At 51.2% G+C, this 25771-nt stretch overlaps 7 protein-coding genes across 7 annotated transcripts; 4 read left to right on the top strand and 3 right to left on the bottom strand.

The window, feature by feature from the left end:
- Positions 1–1075: 1075 nt before the first annotated feature.
- Positions 1076–2077, bottom strand: J4E82_010916 (uncharacterized protein; the record flags this gene model as incomplete). Its single annotated transcript, XM_051737126.1, has 2 exons — positions 1076–1967; positions 2022–2077. The coding sequence occupies 2 exons, from the start codon at positions 2075–2077 to the stop codon at positions 1076–1078; spliced, it is 948 nt and encodes a 315-aa protein (XP_051583126.1).
- A 961-nt stretch (positions 2078–3038) lies between these two features.
- On the top strand, positions 3039–4135 carry J4E82_010915 (uncharacterized protein; the record flags this gene model as incomplete). Its single annotated transcript, XM_051737125.1, has 2 exons — positions 3039–3423; positions 3474–4135. 2 exons carry the CDS (start codon positions 3039–3041, stop codon positions 4133–4135), a joined length of 1047 nt encoding a protein of 348 aa, XP_051583125.1.
- A 921-nt stretch (positions 4136–5056) lies between these two features.
- Positions 5057–6260, bottom strand: J4E82_010914 (uncharacterized protein; the record flags this gene model as incomplete). The annotated part of the gene is made up of 2 exons (XM_051737124.1): positions 5057–5628; positions 5675–6260. The coding sequence occupies 2 exons, from the start codon at positions 6258–6260 to the stop codon at positions 5057–5059; spliced, it is 1158 nt and encodes a 385-aa protein (XP_051583124.1).
- Positions 6261–10906: 4646 nt separating this feature from the next.
- GET3 (Golgi to ER traffic- protein) lies at positions 10907–12033 on the top strand (the record flags this gene model as incomplete). The annotated part of the gene is made up of 3 exons (XM_051737123.1): positions 10907–11293; positions 11347–11936; positions 11991–12033. The coding sequence occupies 3 exons, from the start codon at positions 10907–10909 to the stop codon at positions 12031–12033; spliced, it is 1020 nt and encodes a 339-aa protein (XP_051583123.1).
- Positions 12034–14052: 2019 nt separating this feature from the next.
- On the top strand, positions 14053–15089 carry J4E82_010912 (uncharacterized protein; the record flags this gene model as incomplete). The annotated part of the gene is made up of 3 exons (XM_051737122.1): positions 14053–14140; positions 14197–14331; positions 14395–15089. 3 exons carry the CDS (start codon positions 14053–14055, stop codon positions 15087–15089), a joined length of 918 nt encoding a protein of 305 aa, XP_051583122.1.
- Positions 15090–18044: 2955 nt separating this feature from the next.
- Positions 18045–21710, bottom strand: J4E82_010911 (uncharacterized protein; the record flags this gene model as incomplete). The annotated part of the gene is made up of 5 exons (XM_051737121.1): positions 18045–18167; positions 18235–21189; positions 21258–21401; positions 21461–21493; positions 21591–21710. The coding sequence occupies 5 exons, from the start codon at positions 21708–21710 to the stop codon at positions 18045–18047; spliced, it is 3375 nt and encodes a 1124-aa protein (XP_051583121.1).
- A 662-nt stretch (positions 21711–22372) lies between these two features.
- J4E82_010910 (uncharacterized protein) lies at positions 22373–23263 on the top strand (the record flags this gene model as incomplete). Its single annotated transcript, XM_051737120.1, has 1 exon — positions 22373–23263. The coding sequence occupies one exon, from the start codon at positions 22373–22375 to the stop codon at positions 23261–23263; it is 891 nt and encodes a 296-aa protein (XP_051583120.1).
- Positions 23264–25771: the final 2508 nt, after the last annotated feature.

Here is a 25771-nt window from a genome sequence, read left to right as displayed (position 1 = left end):
GTTTAAGAGCTCTAAACTGAACTGACTGATAAGACGAGAGCTCTAAACTGACACTGAACTGACTGCCAAGCAATCAGTCAGTCAGTCAGTCTCATCAGTTTGGATTGATTGTTAGCAACTCTGCTTCTAGTAGACCAAGCCGGTGCTAGCTGTCCACATACAAGACCTGTACTATCTACTACGCGAAGCAATTAGCTTGTCCACACTCGCCCGGATCAACTATCCCGTCTCTATTGATATCAAAGCATGAGACTCCCCATTGTATACCCGGCTCACAAATCAAGCACATGCCGCCAGGGCTCGGATAGTTCTAGACATCGCATTACTATCAGCCGTTTTCCTTTTGTCGTCCGACGAGATCATCGAAGAGACATGCTATTGTGCACGGTCACTGGAGAAGGCAACACTTACCGATCCTCCGCAGGCAGCTTGACGCTTGCCGACATCTTGAGGAATAGCTTCGGATGATCGTTCCAACGGCACAGCGATCGCCAGGATTGGCAAGGCGGCTAGCATAGAGAGGCTTAGAACAAATTTCATCTTGGAAAATGATAGCGGCTTGTAGATAGGTAGAATATCAGAAGGAGGACGGTGTATTTGAAGGATGTCAAACTATCGAGACAGAACAGCTTGTTTATATAACTATATTCCAACGGAGCAGTTTCTCGGACATCTCGGACATCGCGGAAGTCACCTAAGCAGTACTACCTTTAGTTTCGGCATACAGTGCCTTGGCCCTTGGCAGTACACGATGCCAGCCTGCTATTTGCTACCAGCCACAAGACAAAAACTGCAATCAGAGACGTTTGTAATCATCTTTGTACGAACCGGATCACGGCTACAAGTGCTGCCTATTTCGAAGTAATGGCAGACGTTCTCACAAAGCCAGTCTATGAACAGTGAGCGAGATGGTGAGAGGCGCTCATTAGCACTAAGACAATATATAGTGTAAGAGTGGACACTTCAGACGCACGTTACTAAAATACAAAAGAATCCGAATTACAAGGCAACTTACCACATGCCTTCCCATATCGTACAAAGACAGCCGTCTAGTGACGACTCACCTCCGTAATGCTCAACAATCCAGAAATCGCTCAAGTTCCTCGACATACTTTACAGGAGACTGGAATAGATGGCCATGTGCTGAATCAGGATAAAGATGTAGCTGGGCATTCGGCAGTCGCTGCTGGAGCACAAAGCTGTTACCTGTCCCCATGAGGATATCGTCTTTCCCATTCGTGACCAACACGGGCACAGTGACGTTGGCCAACTGAGCGTACCGCCGAGGGTCCGATGCAAAGGCGGTCATCGCCGTGATTTGGGCTGCAACACCCGCACCGACAAGAAAGTCTTTTCGCGTCTCGCCCTCCACCTGACGTTCATGTATGCGGTCCCACCAAAGGTTTCCTTGAGATCTGCTTGTGTTTGACGGATAGAAGAAGATATCAAGCATGTATTCTTCTGTGGGCTGGCGATCGGGCTCGCCGCCAGGTCCCATGCCAGCGTCTGGTGCTGTTTGGAAAACATCTGGACCATAACCGGGTCGCGCTCCGGCTAGAACCAGCTTGTTGACCACTTGTGGATAATCTATTGCGATAATCTGGGAGATCATTCCACCCATGGAGAAGCCCAGAATATCAGCCTTGGGCACGTGAATGGCGGCCAGCAGATTTACGACCGTTGCAGCCATAGAGTCGAGGGTTTCAGGAACGCTACCACCACTGTGGCCGATACCGGTGTTGTCCAGCAGAATCACCTCGCAATTCTCCGCGATGGTATTCACAAGAAGAGGATCCAATGCGTCCATGCTGCCGCGGTAGTGGGTCACGAAGACGAGAGGATTCTTTGACGGTTTGCCAAAGTGTCGGTAAGCGATTCGGGTGTTGTTCAAATGGACGAACATCGTCCTGGCAGTTTGCGCCAAATGCTGGCGCGATGCGCCATCGGACATGCCAGTCTTCGCAGGCCTATTCAGAGACGTCTTAGTCTAGTGTTTGTAGGACATCGTGATAGTGACTTACATAGGTGTTGCGACGGCCATAGCAGCAGCGAGGAGGTAGGAGATAAAGGTCTTCATGCTCAACGATCGGTAACAAAGTGCAGTAGCGATGATATGATCAACTTTCAAGATGCTGAAAGTACTGTAGATACAAGTCCCGATGCATTATGATTGTCGGGCTACCAGCAAGCTTTATATCGTTAAGGAGCTGTGTACACATCTCTCAGCATCAACACTCAGTTGCATACCAGTCGTTGTCTATGGTCGTCCCGTTACCTTCGTGTCGGAAAATCGAGTTTGGCCGGTCGCAGTGCTGAAGTTACATCTTGAGCAATGACCAGACAGCGGACTTCACCATCTCTAGCTATGCCAGAAAAGGAAATCTCTCGCAGATTAGACTCAAACACGGGGAGGGCTGGGCGTTCAGCGTACTGACCGTATCGCAGCGGTTGAACGTATCAGTCCGAAGTCGACAGCCAATGCTTGCAGTCGGACGATTAGGTAAAGATCGTAAGGCGACGACACTGGATTTTATCTCCCAAACGCCTTTTATCTCCAGGTTGTGTAGGCTTGGTCTGGCACTAGCACATAAAATCGGTACTTAGATGCTTTTCATTGGCCCAAACTACCAAAAGCACGATTAGTGAACAACGAGCAGCCGCGGTCATTGTGGCTTTTGAGTCCGTGCTGGATTATGTCAGGTTTGACGATACATCTCTTACATTCTGATTGGCACGGTCTCGGTATAATGTGGTGGCCGTGCCCGACAGTCAGCCCGGAGCTAGAGTACTTCCCGTGCAAGGACTTCCCGGAAATGCTTCACTTCCCTATTCATACACGTCAACCAAGGCGTTAGGGTCCTCATGAAGGAACCAGGTGCGCGTCGCAGATGGTGCAACGATGCGCCGATTCAGCCTGGATATAAGGTCAATTGATGACAACACCATGGCCTCCAACTCAATCTGTCGTCCACTTCACTCTCCACATCCGCATTGAACGCTCTACCAAAACCATTCAAGTTTATTCAATCAGTTTCGAGATGTCGCAGACCGCGCTAGTAACAGGTGGTACTGGCTTTATCGCACTCTACGTTGTCAAATTACTTCTTGAACATGGCCACCACGTTCACGCTACTGTCCGCAGCCTAGCGAACAAGAAGAAATGCAAGCCACTTCTCGTTCTTCAAACCCAATACCCAGGGAAGCTCACCTTGTTCGAAGCCGATCTCTTGAGTCACGGTTCTTTCTTCCAAGCAATGCAGGATTGCGATACTGTCTACCACATTGCCTCGCCTTTCCTAGTACCACAGCAAATCAAAGATGGTATGAAGGACTGCGTCGAACCAGCTCTGAATGGTACTCGCAATGTTCTTGTCTCCGTGAATGACACAGAGAGCGTCAAACGAGTGGTCTTGACGTCCTCAAGTAAGTGATCCGATGCCACAAACCATAATGCCCTGATAACAGTCATCCAGTCGTGGCCATGTACGGCGACAGCATCGACATCCACAAAATGGAAAACAAAACGCTATCGGAGAAGTACTGGAACACCACAAGCACAGCCACCACGAACCCCTACAGCTTCTCCAAAGTCGCCGCCGAGCGAGAAGCCTGGAAGATGTACGAAGCGCAAGACCGCTGGGAAATTGTCGTCATAAACCCAGGCCTCGTCGTCGGTCCCTCTCTTTCTCCTGAATCCGCTTCAGGATCCCTGTATATGCTCGAGGCCATGTACCGCGGCGAAAACAAAATGGGCGTCGCCGATCTACACTACCCGGTAGCGGACGTGCGTGACGTTGCTGAGGCACATGTCATTGTGGGGGAAGATACAGCTACGAAAGGCAGATTCATCATCGCTAGCGACCGTAGTTTGAGCTTGCTGGAAATGGCAAATGCCGTGCGTCCTGCTCACAAGACACCAAATGTTCTGCCGACGCGGAACCTGCCCAAGTTGATGGTCTATGCTGCGGGACCGTTCATGGGGTTGTCCATGAAGTGGGTTTCGAGAAACATTGGAATAGGGTTCAAAGTCGACAACCGTAGGAGCGTTTTCGAGCTAAAGATGAAGTATCGTCCTTTGGAGGATACGATGGCGGACCATTACAATGAATGGTTGCGCAACTCAAGTAGCCATTAGGGTTATCGCTCAACATTCATATGTATTGCATGAATTGCCAGGAAGAGATCCCTAACAACTTCTCTCTCTGTCTTGAACTATGATTCTTTCAATTGTAAATACTTGCAAAACAAGTTCGTTGCATCTTCTCCAGCATCGGAACGATATTTTCGCCCCTTTGCATAACCGTCGCATGACGCTGACGCTTCAGGTTCTTCATAATGCGGCGCGAATCGTTTTGCACCTTATTACGTCACTAGTCCACATCCATACCCACCAACTGCTGATCCGGCTTCAGGGTCTCGTCCTCCACCATAACCAAGTCCACATCCGCAGAGGACGACTGCAGCACCGTAGTCCCAAGCTGATTGAAAGAATGAGAAGGACGCCGCTTACTGGATACGACAACAACACCAGCTCTTATGCCAGGCGTAAGCGTGTCGACCTTGTCGCAAAGACCAAGAGCTTCGGCGCCATGTCGCATTCCCCAGATAAGGCCGTCGCCACCTATCTATTCCCTTTTTGTCCCGAGCGCATCCTATTGTCGGTTCTAAGACACGATTCCTAGATATTTGGGTGGTAGAGTATTGAATTGTCTATCCGACATACAAAAGCACTGCAAGATCGAACACGAGTGGCAGAGCAGTGTAAAACGAGGTCGTTTCTTCGGTGTCACCCTGGCACGACAGTGCCTAGTGCCTTGGGAGCGTAATGTTCCATGTTAGCACCCGACCTCAGAACGACGGGTTGCTAGCGCTTGGCGCGTCAGTCCAGTGGAGTAGACAATTACGGATATAATCCCCAGTGGTAACAAGTGATGGTTTTGAGGACTAGAGTCCATACAACAAAAATTTATAATAATGTACATGTGAAGAGAAGTAAACATGTCATTGACATGCTCTCGAGAGCCCACCGTTATAGGAGTGTCCATACGTTCACCGCCTAAATCCGACCAACACCAGCTAGGTTTTTGATGTTAGTGCTAGCTGCTGAGACTGAGGCAATAGGCTGGCCCTTGACGGTAGAGATGAACGCGGTATCAGTTCCACCGAGCTTTCCGCTGGAGACAAACGTATTCATCTGGCAGTTGTGTCCCAGGCCCGTCTTGCAAGCCGTATTAGCGCTGGTTGACGGCGATCCAAAGAAAGCACCCTTGTTCTCGAGTAGGGGCGTGGCAACAGATTGGAAATAGTTGCCTTCAGCCACGACCTTTCCACCAGCCAAGTTGTCGAATGCGTGACCAGAGTTGGAGTACCAGTAGTTGTTGACTGCGTGGAGGAAAGTGTTCTGGCCAACCTTGGGGCTGCGACCGCTAGTGTGGTGGATATAGTTGTTCTTCATTGTGACCTTGTCGGCTGAGCCATCGAGGTAGATGGCGTAGTAGTGGCGGTTATCACAAGTAGCAGACCAGCTAGTCTGACCATCGAACTCGTTGTTGGATAGCGTAATGCGGCCAGCGGCGCCAGTTCCGGCTACAAACATCTGGCGACCAATAAGAGAGAACTTGCAGTGATCTGATCTGTTAGCGGAATTTCTTTTCGATGAACCGAATCTACGTACCAACCCACAGGAGGTCAGACCCTGCATCCGTGGCAATAGCATCACCTCCCCAGATGTATTGAGGATTGATCTCGGTAAAGTGAATGTTCTGGATGATGATGTTCTTGGCCTTGGCAATCCGCAGGCCGCGACCACGGATTACACCTTTGTTGCCAACGCCGATGAGTGATTTGTTCGAGCCCATGTTAATCCCGTAAAGACCTGCTTTATCGTAGGATACCTGGATAGTCTTGACGCCCGCGCCAGCGAATTTGGGCTGACACCAGTTGTTGAGATTGATGGCGTCCTGGCCACCCTTTCCTGGGCATGCGTTTGACGTTGGCCTGCAACCGTTTTCTACAGCCTTGCCTTGGGTACCCTTGAAGTTGTATTCTTTGTCAATAACGATGCAACGGGCAACATTGTCCGTGAGCCACGTCGTCAACTGAGCTACACTGGATGGCACTTGGCAAGCTGCTTTACCACCTCCAGTGACTCCAGTGGCAAATCCCTCAGGCTTTCCTTTCACAGCGTAACTTGCGCGACTGCCAAGGACTGCGGCATCCACGCAGAGAGCACCTCCAAACATAAGAAGTGAGAATTTCATGGTGTTGGATGATGAGAAAGGAAGGTATAGGGTGAGATGTTAATGTGGAATGAGAGTATGGGGTAAGAAATACGCAGAGAAGAGAATGATATGTAGAAGCAGTACATGCTGGTGCTCTTATACCTATCTGTAATGAGATTTGATGTCTCAAGGCGGCTTTTACATCTACTTCGAGAACACAGTAGAGATCATTACAATGAGTTTCAAAGCGTACGAGTCATTACCCTTGTGCTGTGCAAGTACTACAGTAGAGGTTCGCGTAACGCCCAGGTTCGCGTAACGCCCACCCCACCACAACAACAACAAAACTTCAACACCACACAACTCCACCAATATGGATCCGATTCAAGAAGCGATTGAAGAAATCGAATCGCGCGATCCAGGAGATGATTTCTCGTACCAAGCAATCGCGAAAAAGTTTGGAATTGATCGACGTACGCTCGCTCGACGCCACCAAGGCCTTTCAACAACCCGCAACGCTGCGCACCTAGTACTCCACCCAGAACACGAAGCCGAGCTTGTACAATATATCAGAACGCTTAATGAGCGAAGTTTGCCGCCTTCAAGAGCAATGATACAACAGTTTGCCGGCCAGTTGGCTGGCAAACCGGTCTCCAGAAGCTGGGTTACCCGGTTCCTCAACCGTCATCCCAAGAATCTCATCTCTCGTTACACCAAAGGAATGACCAAGGAACGGACAAAAGCTGATTCCGGAGCCAAGTACAACTTGTATTTCAAGCTTCTCCTTGACAAGATGAAGGAGTACGATATACAGCCGCTCCATATATTTAATATGGACGAGAAGGGCTTTCAACTTGGCCGGCTTGGGGGGTCAAAGCGTATATTTGATAAGAGCCTTTGGGAGAAAAAAGAGGTTCGGCAAGCGCTTGAAGACGGCTCCAGCGAGTGGATAACAGTGATGGCTTGTATTTGTTCTGATGGCAAACCTCTAAGCCCAACACTCATCTTCCAGGGAGCCAACGGGTCTGTTCAATCGAGCTGGGTTGAAGCTATACAAGCAGGGGAGCACTCAGTCTTTGTAACCTCATCTTCCTCCGGCTGGAGCAACAACGATATTGGGTTAGCTTGGCTCAAGGGGGTGTTTGAACGGGAGACCAGACGATACGCTTCAACTGGGTATCGATTATTACTCCTTGACGGCCATGGATCCCATGTAACCATGGATTTTATTGAGTATTGCCACGACAACAAGATCCTCTTGTTTGTATTTCCACCTCACGCTACCCATACGCTTCAACCACTTGATGTGGTGATGTTCAAACCCCTGGCAACAGCTTACTCAAATGAGCTGTCCGGATACCTCCAGGACAGTCAGGGGTTACTCACCTTGACTAAAGGAGACTTCTTCCCGCTCTTCTGGAGCTCCTGGAACAGCGTATTCAAAGCTCCACTCATCAAGAGGTCTTTTGAAGCCACTGGTATATACCCACCAAACCCAGACGCTATACTCAAGAAGTTTGCCAAGGAGGCTTCAGATTCCGACAGCAGCCAGTCAGTCCTCTCCGGTGACGATTGGCTCAAGCTCAAAACAATTGTACGCCGTGAGGTGAAGGATCAGAGCAGTAAAGACGTCAAGAAGCTTCAACGAAGTTTGCACCACATTGCAGCTCAAAATCAACTCCTCCACGGTGAAATCCGGGGCCTCAAGCGGTCCCTGGCCATCAAGGAGAGGCGACCAAAGCAGTCCTTCGCCCTCCAGCTTGATGAGGACGAGGTTTACCATGGGGGAGCCAAAATATGGTCGCCCAGGAGTGTACAACGAGCTCGCGATCGTCGGGCATCACAACAACAACAAGCCGAGCTTGAAAAGCTTCAAAAAGCCAAGCAAGCCGAGATCAAGAAGGCAGCACGCGATTGTGATGCTCAACTTAAAGCTGTGAAGCGTGTAGAGCGGGAGAGACGGGCGGAGGAGAAGAGGAAGGAGGAGGCTGAAAAGCTGGCCAAGAAACAACACCAACAGCTCATCAACAACACCAAGAAGCTTATAAAATTATCCAAAAAGGGTAAGCGCAAAGCTTCAACAGCTGACCAGCCAGCTACAAAGCGTCAGAAAGGTGTTGTGGGTGGTACAGCTTCTGTGGGTGCCCAGGTGGCTGCACAACCAGTTCCACCAAAAACCACCAAAACGCGGGTAATCCGCCGCCCAAAAAAAGATTTAGACTAGCGCAAAGTCTTCGCAGGCTATTATATAGTATAAATCTACTTTTGCGCAATTTTATTACGTTTTGTTGAGGCGTTACAGCTGCAATACTCCTGAACGCGTTGTGTTGGGGGGTGGGCGTTACGCGAACCTGGGCGTTACGCGAACCTCTACTGTAGTGCTTGTAGAGTAAAGTGGCGCACAGCCACTGTTACTAGCGTTGGTCCAGATTTCGATCTGACGGAAAAACCTATGCCGACAGTCCGACCTTCAACGTTTGAGCTATAGTAGGCTGAAAGCAGGAGCTGAAATGCCGTTGAATGGTTTCATCTCACAGCGCAGAGATATTACCGCTTCTAGTCCAGCGCAAAGACACTATCCCTTCTACTTCAGCGCAGAGACATTGTCGCTTCTAGTTGTCCTCTATTCACTATCAAACTCAAATATGTAGAGCAGGCAAGATACGTGAGACTTGAAATTATCTGCCGAATAGCTTTGCCCTCGGAAACAAGCTTAGATCTACCTGGTTCAAGCCTTTCGGGTAATTGCTTGTAGTTCTGCTAGATTGCATTATTCTGTGAATACGAATTTAATATACACTTCTCTCGGATACGGCACACAGAGAGGCTAGTGTTTCATGTATTATTCAGAATACGCCGGTCTGCAGAGCTGTTGTACGAACTTGTCTTCTCGGTTCTCGCTATTCAATCGATCGGATCGCTCTTTCGATTTGAGCATTCGGACGGGATACGGTAAGGAGGAAAGGATGCCTTGTATGCCTGAGGCAGGATAGATCAATCCGATACCATATCGAGGATCGGCAATCCAGTACTGGTTTCAATACCAACAGCAGCAACCTTCAACCACGGATGTAAGTAGGATTCGGCGCCTGTGCTTTCCACAACACCTATTCCAAATGGATCATCGGCGTTGTGAATGAGGTCGAGGACTACGGTTGAGGGCTGCTTGACCAGGATTGGCCGAACAATCCTATTCTCATACACGGAGGTGGACATCTTGAATACCTAAACACGCTTGGTCTCGAGAGAGCAGGTTTCAACGTCACAACAGAACCAGATGCTGATCGACGTGACTTTCCGCGTTCCCCGGATGGTTCTTTGAGTGATGCTGTTGGTGGACGGAGCGCGATGGGGCAGGCGAATATGGTCGTTACGCGGCCCGCAGTCGCTCATGTCAGAGCGCTGAAGTGGGCGTCGGTGGAGCTACACCGGATTAGTGTAACTTCAATCCAGGAGGCAGCATCCGGTCGGCTCTTCCTCGAGGATCTCCAGAGCCTCGACGAAGAAGGAGACCTTAAGATGGAGTATGCTACCTATATCCTGTATGAAACGAATGGCTTACTGCAGAATTGCGCGAGAACGGTGATGAGATCGTTTCATAGCGCGGGAGTACGCTAGCAAGCACGTCGATACGCGGTTTGTCAAGATGACCATGGATGGCAATTTCATCGTTCCTTCGCTTACGGTATCCAACCTAGACGAGAATCGTGACATCGACATGGCGCATATTCTACAAAGAATTCTGGACCGAGTTTGCAGACATGGGATGAAGCGGGTTTGACGTGCAACATCCATACTGTAAGGTCTGGCGCGGTGAGGCAGACGTTGAACAACTTTGAAGCGTCGCAGAAAGGTAATCCAAACGGGCCCCATCATAGCATCGCTTATTATATTTCGGCTGACCCAAGTGAGTCTTAAGCTTGTCTACCTTGGTTGAAAGCGCGGACAGATTGAGGGGTTAGTGGATATACCTAGATTTCGTGAATTACAGCTGAAAATGTCACTGGCCATGCATTTTACCGCTAAGCTCCCTCCTCCGAACCTAAGATTCAACTTCTCCGGCTTAGTCGAAGCGGGGAACCTCGTCCCGGTGGGTAGTGATTGGGCTTTTGGAATGACCTTGCCTCCTTTTCTGTCAGTTGCTTACCTGGTGGACAAGGCGGTCGACGTCAGGCCTGGCCCGAGTAGTGTTCTTGCTGCGAGTCGTGTAAGTTGTTTGGAGGCTTCGATATGTCTACAATCACAGGTGGTGCATGTTAAGGTCACAAAAGAAGCCGTAGCGAGATTTGTTGTGAAGAGTCTGGGTCGACAGTTTGGGTAATGGGGTGGGCAAAGTGGATCGGCCACGTGTGGCTGTGCAGTGACGCATGACGCGCCTGCCCGCAATCCCACTCCGTCAACTTTCTTGCGCGTCTGGTTCCACCTGCAACAGCGTCAACACAGAACATCATCGCTCACTATACCCGTAGACATATTGTGTTCACACATATGTGAGTTTCCCACGTCTTCCAAAAAGAAGGAATGGGGCGTTGCGCCGCTTCGAAGGGTGGGCGCTTGCGCTGCCCCTCCGAAGCTTCGGGAAGCAGGCGCCATGTTTGAGCTGCAAAGGATTCCACTGACAGCCACTCTTGCAGAGAGACGATATCGCTTCCACGATACGACACACGCTCGCGACCATCGCAAACATGGCCTCAACCGCGCTCATCGACGCCGACATGGCGCCCACGCTCCAGTCCATCCTCGACCAGAAGACGCTCAGGTGGATATTCGTCGGCGGAAAGGGTGGCGTGGGAAAGACGACGACATCGTGCTCCCTCGCTATCCAGCTCGCAAAGCACCGCAAATCTGTCCTCCTCATCTCGACCGACCCTGCGCACAACCTCTCAGATGCTTTCAACCAGAAGTTCGGCAAGGATGCGCGACTTGTCAACGGCTTCGACAACCTCAGTGCCATGGAGATCGACCCCAATGGCAGTATACAGGATCTGCTAGCTAGCGGTGCGGAAGAGGGCCAAGATCCCATGGCTGGCCTGGGTGGCATGGGCAGCATGATGCAAGATCTGGCCTTTAGCGTATGTGTGGCACAACATGTCCCCACGACATGGAGACTGACTACCGACAACAGATCCCCGGTGTTGACGAGGCCATGTCCTTTGCCGAAGTGCTCAAGCAAGTAAAGTCCATGTCCTACGAAGTCATCATCTTCGACACGGCACCCACGGGCCACACACTCCGCTTCCTGCAATTCCCCACCGTCATGGAAAAGGCCCTGTCCAAAGTCTCGCAACTCTCTCGCCAATTCGGCCCCATGCTCAACTCCTTCCTCGGCGCCTCCGGCCGCCTGCCCAACGGCCAGAACATGGACGAGCTGGTCGAGAAGATGGAGAACCTGCGAGAAACAATCGGCGAGGTCAACGGCCAGTTCAAGGATGCGGATCTGACGACGTTTGTGTGTGTCTGCATCCCCGAGTTCCTGTCCCTGTACGAGACGGAACGCATGATTCAGGAACTCAACAGCTACGAGATTGACACACACTCCATTGTTGTCAACCAGCTGCTGTTCCCTAAGCAAGATAACCCCTGCGAGCAGTGCAATGCGCGACGGAAGATGCAGAAGAAGTACCTGGATCAGATTGAGGAGCTGTACGATGAGTTCAACGTGGTCAAGATGCCGCTCTTGGTCGAGGAGGTGCGGGGCAAGGAGAAGCTCGAGAAGTGGGTATCCAGCACACCGTATCGCGATTCAGATTGTACTAACAAAGATTCCAGATTCAGTGAAATGCTCGTCAAGCCTTTCGTCCCACCGCAGTAGGCCCGTGCCGTTTGTCAAACGTGGTCGCAGATAGGGCTAGGCTTGCGTGCGGGAGAGCCTCAATCCCCCCTTGGACACTGCGTCGAGGCAGCGACAGGGCTGAAGATGCCGCGATGCCATATTTTCTTTGCCGATTATTCACCGTGTTTGCCCTTGTACCGTGCACGTCCTGTGCACGTCTTGCGATACCATGTGGTTCTGCGATTTCGCGTTCTTTCCCCCACATCACGACTCAAGCAGCACGGAGTTCTGTACTTTTAGCGACTAGTTCCGATCTATCGCGCTCGGTGGAAATGAAACACCCGTCAATTGACCCAAAGCAGTAAAGCTTGAGAAATATCTGTTTCCATTCTTGTCCGTATTTTCCTCCAATTCATCGTGTTGTTGTTGCTGTTGCACAGATATACCCAGTGCGCCAGACTGGTTGTTGATTGGTACAAGTGGGGCTCCGCAGCTATCTCTAATCGCAGCGGGTGGAAATGAATATGCTTCAGGTCTTTGCGCTTCTGCCATAGCAGGAAAACTGGCAATTATCTAGTCTCCTTTCTTGGTCATGTCCGTGGGCAGCTGACTTTGGATATACCTGCAAGTAAGCACGCGACTTTTGTTGAAGGATTCGGAGATATACGTTAGCCGCTGACGGCCTGACCCAGGAAAACGCCATTTATTGGGGTGCATTTAGCCCGCCATTTCGAATGTTCCGACAATTGCGCACCCCGCATAGCATAGTGCGGACTAACGCAAAGAAGCGCTGACACCGAAGAACTTTGCTTCCACGACACCACATACTTCGGGGCGTGAAGAGCTTTTGGTCTGCTCCGTGAGTTTCGTCGTCTACTATGGTACGTACCTGCCTGAAGTAGATTCTGGGGCGCATGGTGTGGCTACGTCACGCCTTTACCCCGCAACTCTCAGCCCCATCAATCGCGATGGCCATCGCATCTTGTATCCAAGCTACATTGTGCGCTTTCCAGTCCCTCCGGATACCGGTGAGGGAGACACAGTCATGATGCACAACAGCTGAGCGACAGTATAACGGCCGTAAGACTGCCTCCGACCTGAAGATCGCATTCTCCATTCCCAGTGCTCCGGTACGCGAAGGTCTAATGTTGATGTCAGAAGAACTCTACCTCCATGCCTCGGTATCTCCGTTCATTGGATGTGGAAATAAGCTGGTGTTCGTCCAGCCTAAACAGGAACAGGTAAACGCCCTCTTCCATGCACGCACGCTGCATGCGGTAGTGTGCGGGATCATGCGTTCGCCATGTCGCGTGCAGTGCACAAAAGAGAGGCGCCGAGCGTCGAACAGCGACGACTAATCATGTGCAAGAAGTGGCAGTTGACGCGAGTGATGCGGCGGGCATATTGTGGGGGTGGCAAGCACCGAAGAGAAGGCAAGTCGCCAACAACACAGTTCTGCCTAGACTGCAAGACGGCGCAGAACGACAAGTCCCTCTCCACGCATGAGTAGATCAACGAGGCTGAGCCAGTTTCATCTACACAACATGTTCCTGTGGCTTACACACACACCCCAACGTCTATGCGTTAATGCAATCGCCTTTTTTGTGGCTTGCGCGAGCGAATCTGGAGCCCAGCGGCGAACTTTCTAATCTTAGTAAAGCCACGTTGTGTTGACACACAGGCACCATCCCGGATCCTGGTCAAGATCGGCACACCCACACCAAAGCTACGGGAACCGGGGTGTAGGATGGCGCTTGTCCAGGGGGGGTGCATGCATCCACACATCAAAGCTACGGTAGATTCTTTTTACCTTTGACCGCCGGGAGTAGGCTCAGCCGTTGGGCTGGGCTTGGTAAGGTGTGACCGTTGGACTTTAGTGGAAATGAATATGTATATAGGTTGTCGCGTATCGCCTCTGTGTAGGATTCAGGTCAGATCGTTCGCGTGTGGTCTCTCCCCTCGTCTCGTGTGAATATCGGGTTGCTTGTTTGCTCCGTCGGTGTATCCTTGTTGTGTAGAGTCGATCCGCCAATTCCGCAATACACCAGTCACCTCGCAATGGCATCTTCCCTTCTTCGCCTGAGCGCTTTATTGCTCGGTGCAGTTCACTCTGTCACCGCAGTGCCCGTCGAACTCAATGGCAGAGGTATATAGTCTCACACTAGCAAGTTATACCGACTCCAACTAATCCACACCCTCTAGCCGTGTCCACATCCGTTCTCTCTCAATTGGAATTCTTTTCCGAGTACTCCGCCGCAGCCTACTGTCTCGGCAACAACAACAGCCCCAACACCAAAGTCACCTGCCCGCAGGGAAACTGCGCCCGCGTAGAAGCAGGTAAGCTTCAGTTCCGGACATCATGAAATGTACGTGATCTGATATACTGACTCTTGCCACCAGCAAACACCACCACGCTCTCTGAATTTGAGAACAGCATCGCCTCCGACGTAACCGGCTTCGTCGCAACCGACACAACCAATCAACTCATCGTAATTTCCTTCCGCGGCAGCCGGAGCGTACGCAACTGGATCACCAACGTGCAATTCCCCGTGATACCGACCGCCATCTGCGCTACATGTTCCTCCTCGCTCGGCTTCTGGAACTCGTGGCTCGAAGCGCAGAAACCGGTTCTATCAGCTTTGGACACGGCTCGGAAGCAGTATCCCAGCTACAAGATTGTGGCTACGGGACATAGTCTGGGTGGCGCACTGGCTAGTCTTGCAGCGGGATATCTTCGCTCGACTGGTGTGACGGTCGATTTGTACACATATGGTGCGCCCAAGGTTGGTCTCGCTGGTGTGTCCGATTATATTACTGCGACGGGGAAGGGAGAGACGTACCGTGTTACGCACAAGAATGATCCGGTGCCCAAGTTGCCGCCTGCGTTGTTGGGGTACAGGCATATCTCCCCAGAGTACTATGTTACTAGTGGGAATGACGTCGCTGTCAAGGAGGCGGACGTTAATGTGCTGACGGGCAACCTGAACTTGAAGGGGAATGAGGGGGATTTTGGGGTGGATATTGATGCTCATTTGTGGTATTTCGGGGCAATCAGTTCCTGTGAGGGACAGGAGGGGATTGAGATTAAAGCTTAAATGATGTTTATGATTATGAGTAATTAATGTATATATTCGACTCTGTGTGGATATTCTGATGTTGTCAAGTCCCCCTGCCTTTGGAAAAAGCCTTCGAAACGAAGTACGTGATGACCATGGTGCACAGGCTCATAAAAAGCCCACCAATCCATGATGCCTGGGCCTCCTTTCTCAACGTGTCGCCACTAACAAAGAGAACGACCCAAGCCTTATCCCGCAGCCCTAAAGAAGCCCCAGTGCACCAGCAGCTGTTATAAAAACCAATAAGTTCGAAGATCGAACTCAAAATGATCCAAATGGCGTTGATGACGGCAAGAGATTTACCGAAGACCCGCGTGAAAACGGCGAGTCGGCCAAACCACTTGATATGAAAGCTCCTGGGATCATTATGCGTTACGCCTGTTTGTCTCATTTGTGGCTCTCTTCGTCTGGTGCGCGGATCTCCCTGGTATATAAGCATTACGTGATGCGACAGAAAGACTGATATTAGGAGAAGAATGTGGGCGGAAGTAGCAAGGATGCCGTATATCAGGTAGCTGCCAGAGCGACAGCCAAGTCCGCGTGTCTCCGTCAAAATCGATATGACAATCGCAGACCCAGTGATGCCCCACTGGAGCATCACCGCGACAGCATTCGATGCGACGAAGTTTCGCTTCAATATGGAGTTCGATAGAACATCCTCCCAGGACATGTATGGCAAGCAAACATCGGGAGTAACATCGGGAGTTACACCGGCTTCGATTCGGTGCGTGCCGTTTCGGACTAGGCGCTGATATCCAGTGGGCGTAGCTTGTGAGCGAGACGATGCTGAGTCGCTAGCTGTCGTGTGAGCAGAGTTGTGATCCTCAGGCCCGTTCGGCAATGATTGAAGCTCCTGATCCGGTAGTGGTTTGACTTTTGTATTGAATTTGTGTACAATCGTATCTCGTAGCCGTGGAAAGGTCAGAATACGTGCATAGTTGTAGATGGGTCCTTGGCAAGCTTCATCCCCTTGCAATGACCCCCACAAGGCGTCATGGACGTCCATTGGCTGGTCTTCATGCTTTTGCGTCGACGTGTACATGAAGCCAGATCTGGCTTCGAGGGCTTTCAGTGGGGAAGCACCATTTATCCTTTTGCCTTGGATCGCGTGTTGCACGGTGTCCTTGCCCGATTGCGTTCCAACAGTCATCCAACCCAAGACTATCGGTATCAACCACGTCCAAAGCGTGCCGGAGGACAGCAGAAGTGCTTCAGAGTACTGACCGAGCGATGTAACGTACGATCCGACGAATGTTAGAAGCCAAGCAGCAACTGCAAAGGACATCTGCGCAATGAGGGAGAAGGTGTATCTTCGACGAGTATTCTTGAGTCCATCTTTAAGAGGTCGCCATCGATTTCGTAGTTGCTCTGGGTCTTCGTCGAACAGTTTTCGCAATTCATCTTGGTTGATCCTGATAGGACACTGCTGAGAGCCGCAAAGAAAATACTCGGCCGACAGTATTGCTTCTTGCATGTGTGGTTTCATCTCGTTACCGAGTATGTCATCGAACATCTTCGATGTTGTATGCGTGTTCAGAGCTGTCGAAATGAGAGAAAATGTAATCAACATCGGGCTTCCGACCGCGAGGCAAAAACTTTCAAAGTTTCCAGGTATAGTACCTGTTTCGTATGGCAGTTGTGCCGTCAGACCAAGCCACGGTAGCAGATAGTTTGTTACACCCGATGTGAAGATTGGGAAGTCGAAAACCTGCTAGAGTTCAGCGTCGGAAACATGATGTGACCTCAATCCACAGACTTTCGACAGTAATCTAAGATACCGCAGATTTCGTTCGGTTGTGCTGGTAAGGGGAGGAAAATACCATAGGGAAGTTTTGTCTGCCGCAGTACTTATAACAGGCCGCTATATTGATACCCCATATGACTGGGGAGTCCTCCGTAGGCTTGCCGCCACCTTGCGTGACTAAGCTTTCATTGATATATTGAAATTCGCTGTCTCCGACTCCGACTTTTTCGATAAGCTGAGTGATACACGTTCTTGTCCATGATGAGCTCAGGCGCTGGGAAGTAATATTCAGGTAACTGGTAAGCTCAGTAGAATCGTTCATGTTTTCGCAACGTGCGGATTAAATTGATATCACAAGTATCTGCTTTTCTGCAACCCGAACGGCAGCCTCGGTACGTCTTAAATACTCAACATCGGTGACATACTACGCCTGAGTACGTGTATGTAAGCAGTCGTTATAATCCTATGCGCAATAGCCGGGTGTGTTGGCTTTCCGGTCAAGTCATCTATTCCGCCCCCCCAAGGACCAGGCTGACCGGCAGCCGTTGCGGGACGTTTGGGGTGACACAAATATACAACAGATACCGATAGACGCGGATAATCACGCAACTGATATGCTACGGCCCAATCAAGACGTCCTCGTCAGCTGGGAGCTCACATGGGGTTGAAAAGCGACCCTGTCCATACCGTTCGAATCTGACATGTCACCGGCGTCAAGATAAACCTTTTTCGAAAACTCCTTGAGTGTAGCTCCATGGTATCATGTCGAATGTGGTAACCTGAGCGCGATACTGCGCTAAGTCAGAAAGAGCCTAGTCTTATCTAAGAAGGCAAAGCAGGCGTTGAGTAGCGAGTAAGCAAGATCACCTTTCACGTCGCATCTTCTTTCATCTGTGCTCGCATTATATCATTTCGAACGACAGCAACACTAGAAACATCAAATACTATAAACCAGATGATTGATTCATCTTTATAAAAAAAATCTACACATGCAACGCTAACACACGACACCATCCCATCCCCGTCTCTACCGACGAAGTAGTCTGAAGCTTAGCACACCTAGTATACAAGAAAGCATCAAGCGGGCGCTTTGCCCCATTCTTGATAACGCCAGAACAAACAAAAAAACACACACACATCAACATACCCCGGCTCCCTTTCCCATACCTCTACTTCATGCCAAAACAACACTACTTCTTCTTGCCCTTGCCTTTGCCCTTGGTCGCCGAACCATTCGTAGCAACACTGCTCGCCCTACTCGGTGTCGCACTCGCCGGGGAGGCCTTGGCTTTCACAGTATCGAGTTGCTTGTTCTGTCGCTCACGTTAGTATCCCCAAACAACAACAACGTCCAGCAGCAATTCAAGAAATTATTCATACCTTGACCCCATTCTTCGCCTTCTTCCCCTTCGGCTGCTCAACCTCCTCTTCCTCCTCCGTCTCCTCGTCCTCATATCCTCTCTTGCCATTTTTATTCTTGACATCCCCTTCACCAAGCTCCCTCACAATGGCCGAGATGAGCGTCGTGCATCGCCTTCCAATCTCCTGCGGTGTGCGCGAGAGGAAGAACCAGTCGAAGCGAAACAACGGACTCTCGCGAATCTCATCGCGAATCTTCTCGTAGATGAACTCGCCCTCGACACCATGCTTGTGCAGCATGACGACGAGGAACTTGTCTTCTTCCTCGGTATACACCTTCTTGTTGGTAGTCGAGACGGTGTACTTGATTTGCATCTGCTGGAGTGGCATGCGGTACATGCCAATCTTCTTTGCAATGAGCCGTTTCTTCTCTTCCGACTGTCGTACACGCAGTTCACCCTCTTCGATGACGCCGAGATGTTTTTGCCAGTTGTCGAGTGTCTTGTACTTTTTCCAAAAGACTTTAGCGTAGGCCTTGATCTCGTCGGCGTCTTTGCCGTCAACTTCCTCCGAGATGCCTTCGTAGTTCTGACGACCGTATTTGGCACTGCCGTTCAGGAACTGCTGGAAGTCACGCTTGTTCCATTCAGGGAATCCTTGTTCGATCAAGCGTTCCTTCTCGGCCTTCTCCTCTTCCGTCAGCGGCTCTGCATCATCAATCTCCTGCTGCGCAAGTTGTTGGTCGGCTTCTCGTGCTTCGAGGTCTTCGTCCGGGCCATCTGGCAGAGGAGCTTTCAGGTTGTTCTCCTTGCGGTACCATGCTGTCTCTTTATCTTGAAGAACCGCTAGTCGATCAGGGAAGAACTGGTAGTCGTGAATGGTAATTTGCTTGGGCGCGCGAGGTATCCTAGGCTGCTTGTTCTCAGTTCGTCCACCAGTGACGAGCGTCTTTCGATAATATGAGTCAATGCCGTAGTTTTGCTCTTTGCGTTCGCGCTTCGAGGGGTTGATCCAGGAAATGCCGATCTCCTTCTTACGTGGCTGGAAAGTCTCGCCGTTCCACTCGTATGTTGAGTCCGAGGTAAACTTCTGAAGGTCGTCAAGACCAAGAGTCTCGTACCTCTTGTTGAGCTTCTCAGTCATTTCTTCACCACGGCGCATGACAGCTTCGAAGTCGTCGTCGGCGAGTTCGCCATCAGCGGCTGGACCGACGGGTCCCTTGCTTGCGAAAACCTTCTCGGCTCCGTGCTGAATCATGGTTAGAAGTTCGTCCTTAGATGCGGCGTTCTTGACAGGTTGTTGCGAACGACCCTGCTGGATGACTAGCTGGTCGAGACGCAGCTTCTGTGCAGCACGCTCAAGAACCTTCTCCTCGATAGCCATCTCGGTAACGAAACGGAAGACGTAGACCTGCTTAGTCTGACCGATACGATGAGCACGGTCCATGGCTTGAAGATCAGCTTGTGGATTCCAATCACTGTCGAAAAGGACGACAATGTCAGCAGAAGTCAGGTTAATACCCAGTCCACCAGCGCGGGTAGTCAAAAGGAACAGGAACTTCTCCGAGCCCTCCTTGTTGTAGTCGTCGATGGCCTGAATACGGTCCTCATGGGCGGTTGAACCGTCGATACGGCAATATTTGTAATCGCGCATGACTGAGTAGTCCTCCATAATGTCCAGAACACGACTCATCTGTGAGAAGATGAGCACTCTACTGCCCTGTGCCTTCATACGCTTGAGCAGCTTGTCCAACATGACCATCTTGGCAGCATTGGTAACGAGATGTTCGTCGGTAGTGTATGGCGGACCAGGCTCGGCGCCTTCGAAGAGGTATGGGTGGTTGCAACATTTGCGCAGCTGCATGACGATGTTGAGGAGGCGAGTCTTGGATTCCTTGTTGCCAGCACCGCCGTTCACAGCGTCAATGTCCTTTTCGAGAATCTTCTTGTACCACTGTACTTGCATGTCAGACATGCCAACGTATAGGTTGATCTCTTTCTTGGGCAACAGCGACTTCTCGACATCGGCCTTGACACGTCGGAGCAGGAAGGGTCGGAGGACCTTGTGTAGTTGTTTGACGACGGCGTCGGAGTCGGCGTTCTGCTGCGAGAACCAGTCGTCAAAAGCGGCGGAGTCTCCGAAGACGTCAGGGAGGAGGAAGTTGAGTAGAGCCCAGAGCTCGTGGAGGTTGTTCTGGAGAGGGGTACCGGTGATGAGCAGTCGGCTTCGAGAGTTGAACATGCGAACCATCTGTGCTAAGGACGACTCTTCATTCTTGATACGATGTGCTTCATCGATGATGATGTATTCCCATGCGAACTTCTTCAAGTGCGACTTCTCGCGCAAGATCATCTCGTAGGACGTAATACAGACATCGAAACCGTCAGGCACCAGGCGCTCCTTGATGAGCTCGGCACGAGCATCCTTATCACCCTGGAGGACCAAGACGTTGACCTCGGGGCACCACTTGGCGAATTCGCGCTTCCAGTTATCGAGGGTCGACTTGGGCACTGCGACCAAGTGGGGACCGTGGATGCCGGCAATGTAGCGTAGGTAGCCGACGAAAGAGATGGTCTGGAGAGTCTTTCCAAGACCCATCTCATCGGCGAGGATACCAGAGATACCGTTCTCATGTAGGGAGATGAGCCAATTGAGACCAGCGACCTGGTAGTCTCGCATGGTGCCGCCCTTGATGAAGCCCGGCGACTCTCTGAAAACAGTCTCGTTGTGTCCACCGTGCTTCTCCTCACGCACCAGCTCGGCATCCTCCTCCTGCTCAGTCTTTCTGCGTCGCTCCGCAGCGGCGCCGCCTTTCCGTATCTTGCTTGCCTTGGATCGCTTGGTCTCTTCGGCATCCTGGCGGTCGATCTCGGCGAGAATCTCCTTGATGCGCGGGTTGGGGTTCGTGTCGATGAAGTGGCGGAACAGGTCAGTGAGACCGAGGAGGTATCGAAAGCGGCGAATGGTGTCGTCTTCCTGTGGAGAGAAGCCAAGTCAGTCTTGTCACTAGTGAATGCAGTGCGATGCGCAGTGACGTCGCGTACCTTGGACGCCCTTAGACCCTCAGCCTTCTTGCCGTACATGCTCTTTCGCATGTTCATCTCTTCGGCGCGTCGCTTTCGTCCGTCGAGTGGCGCGTTGTCCCCTGCGACACTGTTTGCTGTGGTGTTGGGGTTGGTGTCGGAATCCTATGCGCGTGTTAGTCCGTCGACTGGGTGAATGCGGTGGGAATTCGGAGTCATCGTACTGTGTAGTCTGGGGTATCGACGTTGTACTGCGCCTGCAATGTCAGCCCATGTCCTTCACTTGATCGCGCCTTCCACCACCTTGACGACTTGGTGTCGCGGCGAGGAAGGCGCGAACGGGATCGTGCTTACGCCAAACTTCTTGAAGCCGCTCATTGTGTCGTCTGGCTGGTCCTGCATCTCGACGTCTGAATGCGCCGACGCCTCATCCGACGAAGGCTCCTCCTTCTTCGCAGCGGCCTTCCGCGGCATATTGCCTGTTTGGGCTACTCGCCGCGTATAATTGGGTGAGTGATGTGACAACAATGGCGCAGTCGATTATGTGCCGTTTTTCAATGGGTGGGCGTGTCGAATGCGATGGCGTGGACGCGTTTGGGACGTGTTCGTGGCGGCAGAGGTTTGCGCAATGTATCGCAGGAGTAGTGACAGAATAATGTGGACAGCCCTTGGCGCGTCTGGAAGAGGCGCGCTTTCCTCTTTGTGGCCGTGCTCACTACTACCCCAGGCCGGCAACACTAAACCAGCACTTCCGTTCGCTTAACAGATCACCATCTACGCGTTTGCAGACTGCTACAGTAAATGACATGCAGACGCGATGCTGATACAAGGTCGAAGAAGGGTAACGCGTGCGCGACGCGATATTCGGCATGACGTCAGTGCAATCATGTCTGAGTTGAATTGTTCGGCATGGCATTGAGGTTTACAAAGCAAGAGTAGAGCCCCTCGCGAGTCGGCTATACAGAAGAGCAGACAAACTACACCACCAGCCGAGCTTGTTAAGCATCAAGACTCTATTCGGCGTTTCTCTCCACCTCTGACGTCACTACATAAGAAAACAATTGTTAAACAGTTAGAAAAAGAATTGACATCTACAAGACTACTCTAAGCGTTTACTCTACCACCATATTCTCAACATGCCAGCCACGTCGCTCACCATAATCTTTTCACCTTACCACGTCGGCATCCGCGACCACCGAGTCGGCGATGGCCCAAACCGCATCCGCGCACTCGGTCTGGTCTCTTCGCTCGAGAACCTAGGCATCAAAGTCCACATTGACGAGATACCTCCCGTCGACGACTTCGAAGGCGAGATAGGCCGTTCATTCGAAATTCTCCGCCTGACCTCCCTGGCAGTCAGCAAAGCGCGATCTAACAACTCGTTCCCTTTTATCCTCTCTGGCAACTGCATGGCTAGTGTGGGAGCGGCATGTGGATTAGGAATCAAGGATCTCAACTTCATCTACTTTGATGCCCACGACGACATGGACACGCCTTCTACGAACCAGAATGGTTATTTCGATGCCATGGGCCTGAGTATGTTGGCGGGGAAGAGCTGGCATTGGCATACCGAGCAGATACCGGGATATGCACCGATGAAGTACGATAAGAAGTTCTTGTATGTTGGGCTAAGGGATGTGAACGAGGTACAGCGGAAGACGGTGCAAGAAGCTGGAGCAGATGTGATATGGGGTGATGCTGAGAAGGCTGTGGATTTTCCTGGCGAGTTGCAAAAGCGGCTTGAGAAGAGAGACATGTCGCCTTCGCTCGTGCATCTGGATCTAGATGTTCTAGACAAAAGCGTAGGCGTGGTCAATGGGTTCGAGAGCGAGGGCGGGCTGCAGGAAGAGGATGTAGTGAGGTGCATGAGTCTGTTGCCGAAGAAAGCCACTCCGGTGTCGTTTACCATGTGTTCTTTCAACCCGAATCTGGGAGATGGGGATAAAATTGCTGGCATAGGTATTCGTGCTGCTGTGGCATTTGTTGAGTCGTTGATTGTGGAGAAAGTGCTGTCAGCGCAAAGCTAGCAACTGTAAGAACAAAAGGCCCACCAGACAATCAAGAAAATGGTTACGCTTGATGCCATCAACGTCTGTCAACGGATGAGAGGACAACAACTTCGGGTTTCGGGTTGGTCATACGCTTCTCGCAATGTGCAAAACGTGACGGCGCGGCGCGGCGCTGTGTTGAAAGAGATGGCAGTTTCCCAGAGCCACGGGCTTGGGAAGTCCCATCTCGGCCGCCTTCCCGCCAAGTCGCAACCCCAAATCGCCCCACCCACCTCCAACTTCGCTAATTCCCGTTATCAATAGCGATGACCAACATGAAATTATGCTCATGCACATTTGCAGTTCGCGATTCTTCACGCCGCTAGACTGTCGTCCTTCCCACCAGATCATCAACGCGCGCCAGCTGATGCGCATATGATGTGGTCTGGAAAGCTCCCTGGACGACGCCCGGCCGCCTAGGCAACCGCCAGGGCATCGACCAGATACCGCACCATGATCGCACGATTGGCCCTCTGTACCCTCCCCTGCAGCTTCGTTCGCTTGTTGTACAGACGCCATGCATAGCCTCGCCGTGCACAGCCTGTCTGCGTGACGGAGCTGAAGCAGCTTATGCTGAGTCGCGGTTTGAGCGTTTCCTTCTTAGCCTTGGAGAAGCGTAGCATAGCCCCGCTCCTCATGTTGATTTACATCAATCGACCCAGCCGCACTTCTCGCACGTCGTCTTGCACTCCGACCCAGCTCACGAACACAATTTTGACGCGTTACTTCCGAGTGTGTTCTCAATCCATCCAGTATCCACCGTCTACTCGTACATTATCTTCGTGTTAGGCTCAAGCCCAGGGTGAAAACTACGCCATTCATACCTACACAAACGAACAATAGTAGCCTGATCTCGTTTAACTTCCCTCAGCCTGATCGCAGCGGCGAAAAGGAACCTGCATATGCGGCTCATCAATTGCTCAACACTACAGCTGGAAGAGTTCTTTGGTCATAACGTTCCACGCTATGCTATTCTGTCACACACCTGGGGCGATGACGAGGTGTCCTTTGCAGATTTCTCCTTTGGTCAGCCGCGAACTCGATCTGGCTATCGAAAAATTGAATTTACCTGCGAGCAAGCGATCTGCGATGGATTCAACTACGCATGGGTCGACACCTGCTGCATTGACAAAAGTTCTAGTGCAGAGCTTTCCGAGGCGATAAATTCTATGTTCACCTGGTATGAGAATGCAGCTCTCTGTTATGCGTATTTGTCCGACGTTGACAAAAACAATATGGACGATGAGTTTCCCAAAAGTAGATGGTTTACACGGGGGTGGACACTGCAAGAGCTACTAGCGCCAACATCTGTTTTCTTCTATGATCGACACTGGCTACCATTAGGATCAAAAGGAGAACACGCAAAGTGGATCTCAGATATCACAAAGATTGACGAGAAAGTGCTGCTATTTCGGGAGGGTAGTACTACTTCGGTCGGACTTGGCTCATATTGCGTCGCCAAGCGGATGTCGTGGGCTTCCACAAGAGAGACGACTCGTGTAGAGGACATCGCCTACTGTCTCCTTGGAATTTTCCAAATCAACATGCCGCTGCTGTACGGAGAAGGTGGCCGGGCTTTTCTTCGTCTCCAGGAAGAGATTATCCGCAAAACTGATGATGACTCTATCCTCGCATGGGGTTTGAGGCCAGGAGTGGTACATTTTCCAGCATATGAATCAGACAGCGAAGCGTGGAGGTGGAGGATGAATCCGTTGTGCCCTATCCTAGCAAGGTCGCCGAAAGATTTCGAGAATTGTGCTGACTTGTATTATGCTGCACGATCAGCTCCTTTCACATTGACAAACGTCGGATTGCAGATCCAGCTGCCACTTGTGCCAGTCTCCACCCCTATAAGCGGCCATACCGCTCGGGGGTATTACCAAGAGTGGGTTGGACTACTCAGCTGCTCAACAGGATCAAGGCTCGAGTATCTCGGTATTGTGCTCCAGTCAGAAACGGAAAATGATGAATCTGGCACAAGGGTACACCGAATTGAAACTCCCGACGCTCGGGCCCGCTACAGTACGGTGGTGGTTGATCCAAGAACTGCCGCAAGATCACTCCTCCGGAATGTGACAATAGTCACTGGATCCGACACGATGCGAAGGTCATACCACAACCGGGGCCACCGTCAGATCATCATGGGTGATTGGAAGGCTCTTGAACATATCGGTTATCGAGTCAAGAGTGGTACTGCATGGAACGGTGCGCTGAGTGGCACTGCATGGAATGGTGCGCTGAGCGGTGAGCCATGGTCTGATTACAATTCAGTCTGGGACCCTGGTGCGATGGCTGTTACGATACGAGGGAGAGAGAATACTAACGATATGATTGAGTTCTGCTTCGAATCATTGTCCAAGGGGCGACAATCGGAATTCACCGTTTTCATCCGTACTATCAACAATAGAGCTATTGTGCGGGAAGGGAACGATTTCCACGAGGCTGAAAGGCGCTATTTCTACAAGCTTCTCGGACAGCAATTGTTAC

This window comes from Alternaria postmessia, assembly GCF_024291825.1.
Source record: "Alternaria postmessia strain BMP 2775 chromosome Unknown scaffold_151, whole genome shotgun sequence".
Classification (NCBI taxonomy): domain Eukaryota; kingdom Fungi; phylum Ascomycota; class Dothideomycetes; order Pleosporales; family Pleosporaceae; genus Alternaria; species Alternaria postmessia.
Note: the sequence above shows the minus strand (reverse complement) of the source record. Positions and strands in the feature narration are given on the sequence as shown.